The sequence below is a fragment of the Polypterus senegalus genome, chromosome 1 (assembly GCF_016835505.1).
Source record: "Polypterus senegalus isolate Bchr_013 chromosome 1, ASM1683550v1, whole genome shotgun sequence".
NCBI classification, from domain to species: domain Eukaryota; kingdom Metazoa; phylum Chordata; class Cladistia; order Polypteriformes; family Polypteridae; genus Polypterus; species Polypterus senegalus.
Window position 1 is genome coordinate 89,302,671 of NC_053154.1, and position 19,057 is coordinate 89,321,727.

The 19,057-nt window shown below is 36.3% G+C and overlaps 1 protein-coding gene across 1 annotated transcript in view; it reads right to left on the reverse strand.

Annotated features, from left to right (window-relative positions):
* The window catches only part of LOC120525736 (Golgi-specific brefeldin A-resistance guanine nucleotide exchange factor 1-like), a 235,662-nt gene that overhangs the window by 141,875 nt on the left and 74,730 nt on the right, over window positions 1-19,057 (reverse strand). Inside the window, exons 9-14 of the mRNA XM_039748336.1 lie at window positions 16,532-16,700; window positions 12,892-13,103; window positions 12,350-12,445; window positions 12,032-12,226; window positions 9,238-9,406; window positions 5,998-6,103 (exon numbers count right to left, since the gene is read on the reverse strand). Of these exons, the coding sequence (XP_039604270.1) occupies window positions 5,998-6,103; window positions 9,238-9,406; window positions 12,032-12,226; window positions 12,350-12,445; window positions 12,892-13,103; window positions 16,532-16,700 (947 nt within the window). The remainder of the gene's footprint in view (window positions 1-5,997; window positions 6,104-9,237; window positions 9,407-12,031; window positions 12,227-12,349; window positions 12,446-12,891; window positions 13,104-16,531; window positions 16,701-19,057) is intronic.

Below are 19,057 nucleotides of genomic sequence, written 5' to 3' on the forward strand. Positions count from 1 at the left end.
TTTAATATTGGTTTTTATCAGTATGCTGCAGCTGGAGTATGTGAATTTCCCCTTGGGATTAATAAAGTATCTATCTATCTATCTACCTACCTACAATTGGTGCTTAGTATAACCCCTAAGCCAGAATCAATACCAAATGCAAGTACCTAGAGGATGGTATTGGAATGACACTGAGCAGTACCAATGGATCTCTAGTAAAAGTGTTAAAGTTTGTATTATTTCAAAACAGTAAAAACTATACATATTAGTTTTGGGTATTTGATAATCTTTGGTTGTTCCTAACTATATCTGAGTTACTTTTGTAATGTTTTCTGTGATTTTTGGTAAGAAAAATTACATTTTCAAACTCACTATGCTGTAACTTATGTGCACAACATAATACATTCCCCAAAATGAAAAAAAATCTGAAATATGACATTTAATTGGAAAAATGGTTAATGAATACTGAGTGAAGTACAAAGACTTTGTGCTCAGTTAAAGGAAGCTACAAAAAAAAAAAAAAAAAAAAAGAAGCAGAGGTTAAATAAAGTATTTCACACTATGGTTTGTCTGAAGCAGTTATTTAGAACTCTGGAACATTTTCCATATTTTCTGGTTCATTTATTAGTCAGATGTGAAAATGCTAATCAAACTCTGGGGTGGACCAAAACTACTGAAACGAAACCCTTTTCAAACAGTGGTACCAGAGAAGTACTATCATTTACATTTACTTATTTGGCTGACACTTTTATCTAAAGCGACTAACATTTAACATTTATGATACAACTGGTTACATTTCCTTTTTTTTTTTTCAACAGGAGCAAAGGCAGATCAAGTGAGTTGCTCATGATAAAACAGTGTCAGTAGTGGGATCTGAACACAGAACTTGAGAGTGTGAAGTCCAAAGCCATAACTACTACACCTTACTGCCTGTCCAAACAGCGTCAAGGGTGCATGTGATCTAAATTGTGTCAAATCTAACCAGAAGCACGGTGCATTATGGGTGTGACTTATGTAATGTCATGACAGTTATGCTATGGTATTGTTGCAAACATATTTGATAGAGCAAATGATTCCTTGCTCTCACAATCCATTCCTGTACTGAGGAATGTAAACAACTGCAGTTTTCTATTCTTGCTGACACTTCTTTAAAATTCCTGCGTGCCCCCCGTACTAATGTCTTACAACTTAGCACCAACTTGAACATCTGCATGCATAAAATACAATGTCTGTTTTTCTGTCTGTAGGTTCCTTATACAATCCTACGCCCTTTGACCAATCTGGACCAAGTTTTGCATAGTCTCTCTATAGGACATATGACAAAGAGGAAGGCTGCATCTTAATTCGCCAAAATTGAGCAAGTTGCATTGTCCGATTTTGTGATGGAGCAATCAGTGTCTTGTAGTGTGCCATAATTTGCAGGTAATTTATTAGTTAAGTTACAATCCCACAATGAGTTAATAAGATTCTGGAATCCAATCAAACCCAACAAGAATAAATTATCAATTAACAAAAGCAGAGACATTGACAGAGAGGCAGTGTAGATGACAGATGGAACAGTTAGCAATAGGGTCACTATTTAAACAAAAAAATAAAAAAACAGTTCTTTACTTAACCCATTCTAAAAATATACACAAGCAATGCCCAGTACTTCAGCTAGTTATACATAAAAGATGGAAGTGGTTAACCGCATATAGAGCAGAAAACTTAATTTTCCTCAAAAAGCACCTGCTAGCACTGATTATTTTTCAAGTCAATTCACTAGTATGGTGTATGGTAAAATTTTTAAAAATCATCAAGCCTGTTCTTACATTTTAAAATAGTGGCAATGGGGTCAGGTCCAAATGTGAAAACAAGATCCTTAACATTTACAAGTTCTTTTGTTAAGCCAATTGTTACCAAGGATTTATTCATGTCTTGAGATTATAGGCATATTGCTAAACACTGTCTCTGTGTTGTTTTAGGAAGAAAAAAATATTAAAAAGGAAAACATTTTTGGATGGTTCAGTCATTTTAAAAGGAAAACCAGCTGTGCTTGTCACTTCACTGGTCGTCTACCTCTATAGCAACATTTTAGCTCCCAGGACACCGTGGCTCCAAAAAGTCATCTCCATGTGTTGGTACATAATAAAAAATGTTGATGCCCAGATGTGAATTGCTCTTTCTGTTCTGCCTCCAACCTAACAACAAACACTGAAAAAATGTAATACTTCCAATCTCTCAGTCTTTTACTACATGTGACAAAAATTAAAAAGATGATTTAAAATTACTAAGAACCACACCTACCTAATCTTATTATGAGCTAGAGTAATGTCTACCACAAAGAAACATATCAAACGTATTTAGATACTCTTTATTTCTCAGGTTGAGTGGTTAGTGGCACAATTTCCTATCAACCTGCAGGTAGCCTTGGCTCTTAAAAAATCTTAAGACTTTTATAATAAAATTCAACACAATGTAATCAGTATATATGTTAGGTGTACAACTCACATTTAATTGTAATTCGTATGCATCACCAACATGCACCATAGTACCACTCAATGTGGATTATCACCCTCTTTAATAAAACTCTTGTGTGCATCCAGGTGTCCATGTGTGTGTGTCTTCTGGTGAAGTGCGCATGTGCGGGGCCACACAGCACGTGTTCAGTCTCTTCCTGTGCATTCCCTGTGCAGAGAGAGAGACAGATACACACACACAGGCGCGTACGAGTCACGCACACACACACAGGCCTGCGGGTCACACACACACAGGCGCGCGGTGTCCATGTGTGTCTTCTGGTGAAGTGCGCATGCGCGGGGCCACACAGCACGTGTTCAGTCTCTTCCTGTGCATTCCCTGTGCAGAGAGAGAGACAGACACACACACACACGCGCACACACGTTTTTTATATATATATATATATATATATACACACACGAGAGACACACACACGACAGACAGACAGACAGACACACAGGCGAGAGACAGACAGACACACACAGAGGCGCGCGTTTAAGAGACACACACGCGAGAGAGAGACACACACACACACACAAAGGCGTGCGCGTGCATTGTTGCAATGTTACTTTTCTTGGTTGTTTATTAAATTACAGATTTTTCAAATGTTCATTTTTTCCCCTGTGCTTAAAACTCATTAAAAAAAGAGTTTTTAGCGAGCGGTCATAAGGCTATAGCAAATTCTTGCAGTGTTAGTTTTCTCTGTTGTTCAAGGTTTTCTTAGTGTTATTCAACATTTTTACATTTAGTTTACTATTACGCTGTGCTTTCTATGGTATAGTTAACTATATTTGTGCTTAAAAACTTAAAAATATATATTTACATACAGTTCATACGGTCTGGAATGGATTAATTGTATTTACATACAATCCTATGGGGGAAATTACTTCGGTTCCCAACCAAATCGGGTTACAACCAGAGTTTTGGAACGAATTATGGTTGTGAACCGAGGTTCGACTGTATTACTGTCAGACAAAATTACAGGCATTTTACGGAAATACAAACCAGTATTACCGAGAGAGAAAATTAAAGGCACACAATACAGTGACACATATTACAGCCACATACAAGGTCCCTTGCCATTTAATATAGACTGTTCATACAAATGTTTATGCACTACTGTTCTAGCGCCCGTTATTGTAATGGGCTTAATGTCTAGTATAAAATAACACGGAATGTCACAGGTGAAAAGCAGGTGCCATTTACTAGAATGTTTTGCATGTGCACCTACTTTTAAACCCCAGTGTCTGTACGTGATTCAGTAGGTGTACCAGCATTACCTATAATAAAGAATTAATGATTTCGGAGTACCTGAAAAAAAAGTTGGATAATGTGCAGCCTGAAGCTATACCAAATTGAGGGTACACCTGTTTTTTTTTAAAAAAAGGCAAACATTCCACCAAAGACCTTCCTTCCAAAATATCTGTCAATACCACCGTAAGGTAGGATCAAATCTAAGTTTTGCAAATTATTTATTACACAATACAGATTTGGAGATTAGTTGAAAAACACCTTGTCAGCAAGTCTAAGTGGGTTACACACGTTTACATTTTTTCACTTTTAAGTTGAGGCAAACTCTCTCTTGAGGTTTTCCTCTGTAATCTACCTGTGGGCTCCACTTGCTGCGGTACCTTTGCTCTCAAACTTCTTATCTGTGCATTTTCTTTCTTTCATTTTTACTTCTTGCAAGCGCTCTAAAATCTATTGGCATTCCCTATTCTATTCTATTCCCCTCTGGATTAGGGGTGTGCGACATTGGCAAAAAACTATATCCTGATATTTTCTGAGACTCTGACGAGAACGATAGATGGTATTTTGCATTATTTGAAAATGTATTTGTAAATGTCCTATAGATCTAGCCTGGTCTTGTTATTAGGATATTAATTGTAGCTTACTAATGAGATAATAGAAAAAAAACAGTCAAAGAAAACAGGTCTTAGTTATTTAATAAAAACTGAAGTAAAATAACACAAAAACATTAAAATCACCAGCCAAAGTATTACTGAGATCAAACAGTGCAAGTATGAGTGAACCATTTCAAAGTGGCCTACAGAATTTACACAAAAGATGAACAAAACTATTACATTGATTGCATTTTAAACAGACACCCTTAATGTAACCAAGGTATGAATTTAAAGGGAATAAAATAATAATTATAACTGAATTAAACAGCATGAACACAAATACAAACTGCCCTGCTGTAAAGTGAATTGTGCAGCATACAAGCAAGAACAAATATCTAACATACTGTATTATAATGTAAAAATGAAAAGTTCTGTCAAATACTGCACAGGAAAAAAATGCACCATTTGTAAACGTTTTGTCATATACTGTGCAAAGATACAAAAAAACCAACAATAAAAAAAACACAAACCTATTAACATTTTTAAACAAATTACTAATTTCAAGTTCTGTCCAATACTGCACAAAGATATAAGAAAAATTTTATTGTAAAATTTTACTTTGGAAACTTCAGTTGTCAACAGCATCTGGGTTCAGAGGAACACGGTCATATGTTACATTTTATTCTGTTGCTGAAAGCCTTCTCAGAAGGGCTGCTTGAGGCAGGGATGCACAGGTACAATAGCACTGACAAAATGCAACATTGAAACCGAAGTTGTCAAGGTTGACATTCCACTTCTGCTGAGTAAAACGTCACTGAAGAAGGCAGGAACCATTCTGAACATGAAAAAGGACAGTGCAGTGATGTTCAAACAATCTATTCCTCTTGAATTTACTAGTTATGGACATTACTGTGTAGACATCAGAGACAAAGAAGCTAAAAAACCTCAAAGTGAAGACGAGGTCCTTACAGTGACAGAAAATATGTCTACAGATGAGAAACGCAGAGTCCTTCTGAAGCTCCATAAGCAGTTTGGTCATGCATCAGCAGACAGACTACAGAGACTTATTCACAGTTCAGGAAATAAGGACAAAGAACGCTGTACTATTCTACAACAAATAGTAAATGACTGTGAAATATGCAAGAAGTACAAAAGGAAAAAGCCAAAGCCTGCTGTGGGGTTACCTTTAGCTTCAGAGTATAACGAGACTGTGGCGGTGGATCGGCACGAGTTAGAGCCAGGTGTGTGGTATCTTCACATAATCGATCACTTTACACGGTTCAGCACTGGAAACATTGTGACTACAAAGAAGTAATCTGAAATTGTAAACTCCTTCATTCACACTTGGATTAGTGTTCATGGCGCCCCTCAGAGGCTGTACAGCGACAACGGAGGTGAATTCAATAGTGAAGAGATCAGAGACATGGCTGAGAACTTTAACATCGAGACAAGAACAGCAGCAGGATACAGTCCCTGGAGCAATGGACTACTTGATAAACCACCTACTTTAGAAGGCACTACTATGAGTGCTAGAGTGGGAGAACATATTTCTGCCTTACATGCTTCCAGGAATGCATTCACAGAAGCTGAGTCTTCTGAGCGGATAAGAAGGGCAATATGTAAGCAGCTCAGGCCCACTGATGAAATGTATCTGACCGGAGACAAGGTATATTACAAAAGAGGGGAGAGTCGAAGGGACCAGGGGTAGTTATTTGTCAGGATGGAGCTGTGGTGTTTATAAGACATGGGGGGATTCTTGTAAGAGTGCATCAATCCAGGCTCTGTAAGATAAACACGCAAGATCAGGAATCTCAGGATGAGCAAACTGTGAAAGACAACAGGCAGAAAAGAAAAAAAAAACAGCTTAAGCAATGTAGCAGTGAGCTCAGATAGTGAAGAAAATACAGACAGCGAACAGGAAACAATCGGTGACAGGGAGGTAAATACAGGAGAAGTGGTTCATCCTAGTATGACACAATTAGAAACAGATCACATTGTTTGTGATAACCCTGCCTCTCCCACTGGTGTAAAGATTAAGAAGGGACAAACTGTGACCTTTATGAAGCAGGATGGTGGTGGTCTACAGAAAGCAAGGGTTTTAGGTAGAGCAGGCAAAGCTTCTGGAAAATACAAAAGCTGGTATAATTTGCAACATATTGAACCTGATGGCAGTGATGGGCAAAAGGAGCCAGTAGATTTATCATGTGTTGATAATCTTAACATTGAATCACCTGTTAGGGAGAGTGATGTGCTTGTAACAAAAGACATTTCATTTAATGTGGCTAAGCGGGATGAAATCATGAATTGGTACAAAAACTATGTTTTTGAAGAAGTTGACGATGTAGGTCAAAAGTGTGTCTCTACCAGATGGGTCTGTAGTCTCAAAGAAACTCCCAATGGCATTGTGCCTAAGGCACGACTCGTAGTTAGAGGTTTTGAAGAGCTTAATATTCATGACCTGCAGAAAGATTCTCCAACTTGTGCTTCTGAGTCTCTTAGACTATTGTTAGCAGTAATTTGTCAAAACAAATGGCACGTCCATTCCATGGACATCAAATCTGCTTTCTTACAGGGCATGCAGTTGTCCAGAGAAATCCATATCCGGCCTCCGGCTGAAGCAGAAAAGAGAAATACTCTATGGAAACTCAACAAGTGTGTTTATGGCCTTGCTGATGCATCACTGTATTGGTACAATAAGGTGAAAGAAATCATGCTGAGTACACGTGGTAAAATGTCCAAAGTAGATCCAGCAGAATTCTACTGGTTGGATGAGCAGTGTAAGGTTACTGGACTACTTGCATGTCATGTTGATGATTTTCTTTGGGCAGGCTCACAAAACTTCTCAAAAGATGTGATTCGTATGCTTAAGTCTGCATTTCAGGTGGGGCGTGAGGAACATGAAAATTTCTGCTATGTGGGAATGGACTTACATGGAATTCCCCTACAAGCAGCGCGTGCCCTGCAGAGAGATGCCTCTGTTAATGAGACTGAAAAAGAGCAACTTAGGTCAAAAATTGGACAGATATTGTGGGTTGCAAAACAAACCAGACCAGACATCATGTTTGATGTAAGCAGATTAGGGTCAAATATAAAAGATGCCACAGTTCAGTCAATTCACAAGATAAATAAGGTCATTAGAAAGCTTAAATCTGAAAAAGTCACTCTCGAGTTTCAGCATTTGGGAAACAATGATGCTCTGAATCTGACAGTTTTCAGTGATGCCTCCCTAGGAAATCTTCCTGATGGGGGTACACAAGGGGGAATATTAATTGGTCTCATGGGAGAAGGAGGGAAGTTTTCTCCCCTCTTCTGGCAGTCTAAGAGAATTAGACGTGTGGTGAGAAGCACTCTGGCAGGGGAAACTCTAGCCCTGTCAGATGGAATAGATAATGCTATCTTTCTGGCGACCCTCTTTTCTGAGCTTACTACTGGAAATGCTGATCTGAATGCTCCCCCTTTGGTCTGTGTGACAGACAATCACTTTCTGTTTGATGCTCTTAAGTCAACAAAACAGGTCACTGAGAAACAACCTAGACTGGAAATAAGCAGTATAAAGGAGTTCATACAGAGTAAAAAAATAAAGAAGGTTCTCTGGTTGGACACAAAAACTCAACTTGCTGATTGTCTTACAAAAAGGGGAGCATCTGCTCTCATGTTATTAAAAGTACTCAGCGAAGGGCTATGGTGCTATTGAAATCTTATCTAAAACTGTCTTATCAAAACGTTTAATAAAAATAAAGGGGCTACATTCCAAACCTATGCACTTTAAATTGTATATGTAACTACTGTTTTGTTGTGTTTGCTGTGGCCTTTATTGTTCTGCTATGGTAACCAAGGACTTTGTTACATATGTTTCCCCTTTATTCTTTTGTTGTTTTTGTTTTAAAAAAATTAGACGGGAGATTGTTAATATATCACATCTCACCTGCACTATTTAACCCAGCGTATGTGCTTCCGGGAGAAGGGGGGCGGAGGTTTTTGGGAGGTGCTGGTGGGTGTTTTTGTGAGGGTGCTCGGGTGCGAGACTGAGCGAAGAAGCTGCTGAATGCCTCCAATAAATGTTATCAACAATTAAACGTTGTTTTTATTGCAGTTTAACACTTTTGGCAATGCGGGGAAATGCACTTTTTGTGTGTCTTTCAACACTCAAGTGGATTTAAATCACTGTCGATCTCAGGTATCATTAAGTAGATCTTGATCTCTTTTTCAATGGCAGTGTTAAGAGACTCGCCTTCTCTGAATTTGTGTTTTTTTTTTTAAAAAAGGCTTTTTTTTTCTTTTTTGCTTCCTCCTTTGTGTCATCATCTACTCCAAGTTCTGCAGCCATAGGGGCTGGATGGAGCAGAACAAGGAGGATGAAATCTAAGCGAGTGTGCTTTGGTTTGGAATCGAGGACCCTCACTAAAACGCTTGCGAAATAAAAAAACACCCGATAGGAATATGCTTCTTACAGAATTTTTTTGTCTTTTTTTTTTCCCTCACACCTATGGGGCTCCATACTAGATCGATGTCACTTAAATGACATTTTATAAAGGAATGCCACATCTACTTTGTATTGCCACGACTGGTTCATCTCAATGTCAGTTTATTACCTGTAGAGCTTTTGACTATGTTCAGTTACATTTGTCTTACAATTACAGGAAATAAAATGCAGTTATCTTGACACAAAAATGAAGGTGATCAAGCAGTATAAGGGACGCAAGAAAGGGAATGTGACCACATTCAACTTGAAACTTGTCCCATATAAGTTATCCCATCGTACCCGGTGTTCACTATACTCGCTGTACTGCTGCACTCTGGCTTTGAATCTGGTTAACCTCCGAAGCTTCATTGCTTAGAAGGTTTACAGTTAAAATGTCATGGTCTATGTAATATACCTCTTAGGAGTAAAACCTGAAAATAACCCAATACATACCAGTACAGTTTAATTCTGTAATAAGTCTGACATCTTTTTCATCTTCCTTCTGCACATTTACCAAGCTTGCAGAAGGTGAATGGGCTGCTAAAGTGTCAATGATGATTATCAGTGCTTCAAGTGAAAGCAGATTCATAGTAAAAAGTTGTCCAGAAAGTGAACATGAACTCTGATGGGGGAAAAATATAAATTAATTTCAAAATGGTAAAGATTTATTTAAGCTTCTTACATTTTGATTTAAAAAAAAAAACCCTTGTAATGGAGAAAAGCACAAGACTAAGAAGAAAACAGAATGCACATTAACTAACATTTTGAATCTCTCATCAGAAATTGTATTATTATTATTTTTTAAATTATTGTATTGATTTTATTAAAATCACACAACATTCCATACAAATAGATACATTTTACAAAAATAGGTTTGAAAACAAATCAACTTCCACCCCTGAGAAAGAGAGCATGGACAGCAGAATAAAACTTAAAGCTTGTAAAAAATAAGTAAATAGAGGAATTAATAAGTGAATAAAGATAAATGGAGAAGAAAAAGAAATCGGGACAGAATCTCCTTCCTCAGTACTTTAAAAGCTTATTCTAAAATGATATTGATTAGATCTTGCCCGGTTTTGAAAAATTTCTGCACAGATCCTCTAAGTGAGAATTAGATTTTTTCCCCATTTCAAATAATATATCACATCAGTTACCCACTGACTTAAAGAGAGTTAGGATTCTTTCAGTTTAGAAAGATAAGTCTGCGTGCCAATAGTGTAGTAAAGATAACTGAAGTTTGTTTGTCCTTCTCCACTTTAAGCCCATCTGGAAGTATACCAAACACAGCTGGTAATGGATTAGGAATTATTATGACACCAAGGCTGTCTGAAAAGCATTTAAAAATTTTGGTCCAGAAGGATGTTAATTTCATGCACGCCCATAACATGTGACCCAGTGAACCTGGAACTTGATTGCAGCGTTTGTAGGTTGGATCTTTCCCTGGAAACATTTAAACGAGACAGATGTGCTCGATATATAATTTTGAGTTGAATAATTGTATGCTTTGCACATATGAAACTCGAGTGAATTCTGTGCATCGCTACCTTCCACTCTTTTTCTGAGATGTTGAGCGAGAGATCCTTTTCCCACTGTACTCTTGGATCTTTGAAAGGAAGGGACTGTAAAATAGATTTATATATTACGGAAATCCTGTCTGAGTCCTTAAGACTGATCAAGACTGGTAGTGAAAGAAATGTGTTGCTGGAAAGTTAAATTTGGAGTGTAATTGTTTGTAGGATGCAAAAACGTTGTCTATGTACAGGTCTCTAAGTGATTTAATCCTTAATGTTTTACAAACATTAAAAACTGTGCTTGAGAGGGTGGAAAAAGGTCTTCTCTATCTTAAAATACTTCCTACATTGGTTCCATATTCTGAGTTAGTGAAGCACAACTGGGTTGTTAGTATATCAGCGATGACTTGTATTTATTGGGGTACAAAGCAAGGAATATAAAGAACTGCAGGATTTTATTTCTATTGCGGACCAAGCCTGTGTATGTTCATCTATTAGTGTCAATATCCAGGTTTTTATAGCTTGTATATTTGCTGCCCAATAATAAAGTTAGGTAGAGCCATGCCACCATCCGCCTTAGGTCTTTGTAGGGTTACCCTTTGGATTCGATTTGTTTTGAATTCCAAATAAATGAGATGAGGTTATAGTTGAATCTAATTTCTTAAAAAATTATTTATTGATGTATATTGGAATGTTTTGAAATAAGAAGAGAAGCTTAGGGAGGATATTCATCTTAACAATGATAATTCTTCTAGCTAAAGTGAGATGAAGGGTTGACCATCTATGCAAGTCTTGCTTAATTTTTTCCATACAGACTGTGAAATTCTGTTGTTTACCCCTAGGTATTTAAACTGCAATGATAAAAGGGAAGGCATCCAATCTAATATTGTGTGTTTGAGAATTCACTGGAAAGAGCACACTTAATTAATTCTTGAAAAGCATTGGTGACAATGGGCATCCTTGTCTGATACCACATTCTAGTTTGAAGTAGTCTAAATTAATGCTGTTAATACAAAATGAAGCTTCTGGACTGGTATACAGTAGTTTGATTGATGCACAAATGTTTGGGCCAAACCCAAATTTCTCCAATGTAGTGAAGAGGTAGTTCCATTTAACCATATCAAATGCTTTTTCCGCATCCAACAATAATAATATCTACAGGGTGTTTGACTTTGTGGGTGAATAGATTACATTAAACAGGCATAGAGGATTGGAATCTAAGTGTCTGTCTTTAATAAATCCAGTTTGGTCTTGAGATATTACCGAAGGGAGCACTTTCTCCATTCTTCAAGCTAGGCCATTGGAGAGTATCTTAACATCATTATTCAGAAGTGAAATTGGTCTATATGATGCACACTGTAATAAGTCCTTATTTTGTTTAAGAAAGATGGTAATTAATGCTTGCTTGGCGAAAAGTTTAAGGTAGAATTTTGTCTCTAGCTTCTGTAAATATTGCCAATTAAAAGAGTACTACTCTGGAGTCAGAGGCAGCAAATATTAAGAATACATGACGAGAGAAGGGGGGGTACATTCATAGCCACAGACACTATTAAAGAAAAAAATATAGGGAATAGTGTCTGGGTACCAATTTTATCAGTTCTCTGTACTCTGATGACACATCAGAATAAATTATTTATAATGGGCACATATCAAATTAAGTATTCAATAGGATACAGACAGTATGAGACTAAACAACAAAAATTAATCTGCTTATTACCTGATAACATCTAACATACCTTAGAAAGTAGTTTGATCAGTTCTTCAAATAAGTTAGAGCAATAGAAATCACAGTCATAATTAATGTAAAGCTCCGGCAAAAAGCTAGGAATATGCAAGAGCTCAACCACTGCACCCAGACTCAACTCTTTCATTTCATATGGTATTCCAGTATTTTCTGCAGCAATGATGTCCATTAGTTTTTTAAAATACATCTAAAACAGAACAAACCATTGTAATCTAATGTAATGTATAATATTAATTTTTTATACTTTATATTGTTAACAAGAATAACATTTTTAGGATAATGTTAATAATCATTACACAAATATACTAACCTCAAATTGAAATTTAAGATGTCCTCTCATATTTTCAAAGAGAAGAAAGCATAACCTAATTGTTACAGCAAAATGATTCAAGTGCTCTGTGAGAAGCTGGAATTTAAAATGAACAAATATAATCAACAAATCATTGTGTGTAACATTATAATGAAAAAATGCAAATTAGTTTTATGTGAAGATGTTTGTATTTGGTAAAACAGAATTTATCTTTAACACAATACTCTCATAAATACCACTTTTGTATATGCCCAAATCTTTTAATTTTAAATATTTCAAATGTAAAACTTTGATATATTGTGCAATGCTGCATTTAATTTATACAAAATTGCTATGGAAACTAGCAATTTTTTTGATGTAACAGAATACTGATTTATATAAATTATAAAATTTTCAAAAAAATGTAACTATTAAATTTTAATTAGAAAAATGCACACATATCACATTTAATGCATATTCTGGCCTCCTGCATTGAATAATACGGGTTCAAAATGTACAGATTATTTGAACATCATTAAAACCTTATAAATAAAATGGCTAACCTGAAAAAGATGTCTGCAGAGTTCATTTTTAACAAGGACTAGCAACATTCCATGTTTGGATATTTGTGCAGTTTCAAAGGCCGCTGTCAGAAGCATCAAGCTTACTTGTATATTTTCTTCAGAATTATGAATATCATGGGGATTAGTCAAAGATATAAGTAAACAGAATAGCTCCTGAATGCATGGAAGTCCATAAGGGAGTAAGACTAAACCTGTACATCAGATTAAATAAGGCGAATGTTAGTCTACTCACAAAACATTAAACAATACAGAAAAAAATCAAATAATAAGTACACTGTATTTAATAATGGGGTTTGATGGTAATTTATTACAAATACATATTGCATTATTATAGAACAAAAAAATGAATAAAGAAGTTTTAATCTTTACAGGTGAGCTTGTATTGTGATATAAGCTTAAGTAAAATGATTATGACAATAACTAAAACATAAAAAGTATCTGTTACAAATACCTAATTAGGTCCATAATTGGAGGCAGTATGGAACAATACAGATCTCAGCATCACAGTACAAACTGCATACTAGCTTAGCAGACCCTGCCTCACATTTCATTTGGCACTTTAGTAATTTTAATCCTGTAACTGAGCAGGAAGTCTCAACTTTAATTTCTAAAATGAAACCCACTACTTGTTCCCTAGATCCAAAGCCAACAAAACTAGTAAAAAGTGCAATGGATGTTCTTGCAGCACCTATTCTAAACATTATCAATAGTTCATAATTGCGTGGCACAGTATCTGTTGCACTAAAAGTGTCAGTAATTAAACCATTACTTAAAAAGTCAGACCTAGACCCATCCATCCATCCATCATCCAACCCGCTATATCCTAACTACAGGGTCACGGGGGTCTGCTGGAGTGAATCCCAGCCAACACAGGGCTCAAGGCAGGAAATAAACCCCGGGCAGGGTGCCAGCCAACCGCAGGGCACAGACACACACACACCCACACACCAAGCACACACTAGGGACAATTTAGAATCGCCAATGCACCTAACCTGCATGTCTTTGGACTGTGGGAGACATACTAAATAATTATAGGCCTATTTCAAATTTACCCTTTCTCTCTAAAATACTAGAAAAAATAGTCGCCAATCAGCTTCAGTCACACCTTACGCATTACAATTTATTTGAGAAATTCCAGTCTGGTTTCCGCATTGGTCATAGTACAGAAATGGCACTAACATGGGTTGTAAATGACACTCTGATGTCCTCTGATGAAGGAAACTCCACTGCAATTATGTTGTTAGACGTAAGTGCAGCATTTGACACCATTGACCTATTTTAATGCACAGGCTAGAAAATTATGTTGGCCTTACAGGTACTGTGCTTGCTTGGTTTAGTTCTTATTTATCAAATCGATTCCAATATGAACAGAAATGTGCTGACAGCACTCCATCATTATACACAGAAGTGAGATATGGTGTCCCACAGGGCTCAGTACTGGGACCTTTACTGTTTTCACTTTACATGCTTCCAATGGGATCTATCATTAGGAAACATAATGTTAATTTTCACTCGTATGCAGACAACACCCAGTTATACCTTTCATTTAGATCAAATGAAGTTTCTCCGATGTTGTCTTTAATTAGTTGTGTTAGTGAATTAAAGGGGTGGATGGATGAGAACTACATGTCTTTAAATACAGATAAAACAGAGATGTTAATTGTTGGAGGGAATGATGCTGATCACAACAATATTTTGTCATCACTTAACTAAGTTGGAATCACCATTAATTTTACTGAATCAGCCCACAATCTGGGAGTTATCTTTCACTCTAGCATGTCACTTAAAGCGCACATTACAAAGCTGTCCAAATCATGTTTCTTCCATCTTAAAAATGTTGGGAAATTAAGGCGCTTTCTAAATAAACAGGATTCTGAGAAATTAATTCATGCATTTATTTCTAGTAGGATTGACTACTGCAATGCGGTGTTCACTGGATGTTCAAACTGTTCTTTATACAGCCTCTAGTTAATCCAAAATGCTGCTGCAAAAATTATTACAACAACAAGAAAACATGAACATATAACTCCAGTTCTTAAATCCTTTCACTGGCTCCCGGTTAAGTTTAGGGCAGATTTCAAAATCCTCCTTTTAACATATAAAGCTTTAAATGACCAAGGTCTGGCTTACTTGTCTGAAGTTATCATGACTTACAAACCAGAGCGCACAGATCTCAAGATGCTGGTCTGCTTATGATTCCAAGGATTAATAAAATAACAGTGGGAGGTCGAGCTTTTAGTTACTGGGCCCCTAAATTTGTTACTAACCCTCACCTATTCCGTTTCTCTTCTCGGTACTCAAATGTGGCACTTGGTGCAACGGCCCACCTGTCAAGTTGTTTTGCCTGCCTAAGGTAAAGTCACCCCTGATGGAGAATCACAGGAATCGTGGGGTAGAGGGGTCCTTTCATCGGATTGGCTGGCCCAGAGCTGTTTCAGCTGTGGAATGGCCAAATGGGGGAGGCAGCTTGATGGCTGAGGTCTCCAGGACTCTAAACAAATGCAAATCATATTATGTGATATCATCTACTGTTAAATTCTGCTCCGTACTTGTAAACTTTTTATTTTTATACTGTATTGACGGTTTGTTCTGTTTTGTGTATTGTATTGACCCTTTTCTTTTTGACACCCACTGCATGCTTAACCTACCTGGAAAGGGGTCTCTCTTTGAACTGCCATTTCCAAGGTTTCTTCTATTTATTCCCTACAAGGGATGTTTTTTGAGAGTTTTTCCTTGTCTTCTTAGGCGGTCAAGGCCGGAGGGCTGTCAAGAGGCATGGCCTGTTAAACCCCATTGCGGCACTTCTTGTGTGATTTTGGGCTATACAAAAATAAATTGTATTGTATTGTAATTCTGGCTGAGTTGTAGGGGATCAAATACTTATTTCTCTCAATGACAGGCAAATCAATTTAGAACTTTTATGTAATGTGTTTTTTCTGGATTTTTCGTTGATATTCGGTCTCTCTCCATTAAAATGAAACTACTGTATCTTTGCAGCCTGTTCCTTCAATGGCTTGTCAAGGACCATAACAATTAGAGTCTGTTCATTTCTTTGTAAGTGAGTAAACTTACAAATTCAGCAGGGGATCAAATACTTTTATCCCCCACGTATTAATTGAAATTTCCATAAAGCTATTCATGTGCATTATAAACATTGTTTAAAATGCGGTGTACCTGGGTAAAGTCCTTGTAGCTAAAGGTGTTGGTACAACCTATTATTAACAGTAATAGGGTAAAAATATTTTTTTTTATATAGTGCCAGGTGGTTTTCAATAACTTTGTTCATTCAAATAAAAGTATGACAAGATTATAAAATCAAGGTGCCCTTGATCAAGTATGATATCTTGCCTATAGAGTTGGGTTTTTTTTTCAAATAATCAGTAAAGGCCCCAAGCTCTGTACAGAATTTTACCAGTTAAAATGTTTTTTACAAAGCTGTTTGCCATACGTAATAAAAATAATAAACAGCATATGCTTATGGCTGATTATCCAAACTGTTCGATACATTAGAGAGCACATACAATGCAAACAATAAGAACAATGTTTTAAAACTGTGAACTAGTAATTGTTACCAAGAGTTTTTTAATTTTAATTTGACAGAAGCCATTTTGTCACATACCTTCGCCCTGTGTTAACTGGATACTTTTCACTCCACTGGGGTTTACATCACCCCCATTCTCTGGAGAGATTATATCTGAGTGACCCATAATTGATCCGCTTTGTTCTTTATATTCTGGAATCGATTCCACTGAAGTTGAATGGACATTCTTCATTCTTTGATTTTCCATCTAAACATAATATTCTAGGTTAAGCACGTCTACTTTTTTATTTTCCAAAACAGTCTGATAAACACTAATAAAAACACTGCCACCTTACAAATGACCAATCAAAGTGCTATACAATTAGTAGACTATGACCAAAAAAGACCTAATTTAATTCTTCCAAAATGAATGTGGCTACGACTTATTATGTATAGACATTGTTAAGGGATTTAGTTTTCATTGAATGTATGTGGGTCAATTTCCGAGCTTTAGGAAATACTAGAGATTAAGATATTGAACAAGATGATCAGCTGAGGCAAGCCCTAACAGGAGCAGCCGAAATAAGAAGAAGAAATACTAAAGATTACACCAGTGGTAACTTTAGTGTAATTAAACTTATTCTTTATGTGTGTGTTAAGCAAGCAAAGTTCCAACTAAATGTTAATTACAGAGTTTGATATTAACAATAATACAACTTTTCTTTCATTTCAAACACTTGTCTGATATTGGACTCATACAGGACAAAGTAGTACAACAGTTAACAAAGTAGATGTATTCCAGTATTTTTGCTCATTATAAGAAACTATGTCATCAGAGGTAGATGTATCATTTGGGGAAAATAAAGATATATACTTTAATGAGCGCCACCAGGTGAGTGGTTGTGGTGCTCATTTTGCAGCCATTCTGAAATTGCCATCTATTTACCTGGTCATTCTTTAACAAAATTGCTGCCTTGCTGACTTACTACAACTACTTGATTCTATACAGATAGATAAGATACTTTATCGATCCCGAGAGGATCATTTGGCTTGTGCTTTGTTTGCTCACATATTCATGCAGCTAGATCTGCTTCACACTACTCACCTGGGGACACAGGCAATTCTATTTGACACACTTTTCCTGACAACATTAGCCAATTCAAGCCAGAACAAACACCCAGTGAGTGCTTGCAGGTAAGTGCTTTCTGTCCATGCTCCCCTTCCATGCTGTGTATAACCTTCTTCCATGGCCAGGTGCTAAAACTATTGATTCTACTACAAGGTATTTTTTTTTTATCCAGCTTGCATTCTCTTTGTAATTTAAATTTAAATTTTTAAAAGATGTCTTTGTGACATACTAGGCAAATATAATAAATGCAGTAAACATGAAATATCTAAGCCAGTTTTTCCCAACCTCAGTCCTGGATGGCACATTGTGGCTGCAGGTTTTTGTTCCAACCGGATTCCTAATCAGTGACAACACCTGATAACTCTAATCTCATTTAATTAACTGGTATTATTTTTCTTTTATTCTACATTCAGAAAAGCACAGCAGTACGATTTTTACATTTAGAAACATTTCTGCTTTTGCTATAAATGTAAATGCTTAACTCTCTTTTGTTGATTTCATTATATTTTGCCCTTTCTCTGTGCAGTTTTTCCCTTTGTTGTATCTTATTAATGACAATTAAAAATGAGCAAAGCAGACAAACACTGAATAATCAAAGGCTGAAACAATTTAGCATCAGACCCAGTAATTAGTAAATAATGAATTAATTAAATAATTAGAACACCCAGAAAATTAGAACGAAAATCAACACGAAAACATCACACACACACAGTATATATACACACAGTATATATATATATATATATATATATATATATATATATATATATATATATATATATATATATATATATATATATATATATATATATATATTATATTTAACCAAACTTAAGTTTTTAAATTTTTATATTGTTCCCAAAACAAAGAACTTGAGAAATAACAGTTCACTTGATTAGTCCAGGAGTCCAATTAAAAACAGAAGCTGGTTGGAACAAAAAACCTGCAGCCACAGTGTGCCCCCAGGACCAAGGTTGCGGAAACAATGATATAAGCACTCACATATAGTACGATTGTGGCCTAATAGTACAAATGATCTCAACAATGAACAAGAACCTTTCCACAGTCCTTTAACTAACAGGTTCTTGAATGTCAGCCTAAAATTTGCAAAGCTTATGCTGATTCCATTTTAAAAGAACTTAATTCTCAGTGAATGAATAAACTGAGATATAACTATGTACGTCACAGAAACCCCGTTCCTACCCAAAGAGTTACCTTCATCTACTATATAATAAAATGATGCTTGTTCTGATTCTTTTTGTGATCTTGGTGAATAAATGGGAAGGATGATAACACAACAATTTAGGGGTGTACTTTTACCAAAAAAGAATTAAAATGACGAACTTCATCAACAACAAAGCTGAGTGGTGGCTGTGAGGCTAAGGAGCTGCACTGATATCTGCAAGTTTGCCAGTTCGAACCTCCATTACTGCCAAAACAGGTCCTACTCCGCTGGGCCCTTGAACATGGCCCTTAACCTGCAGTTGCATCAGGCT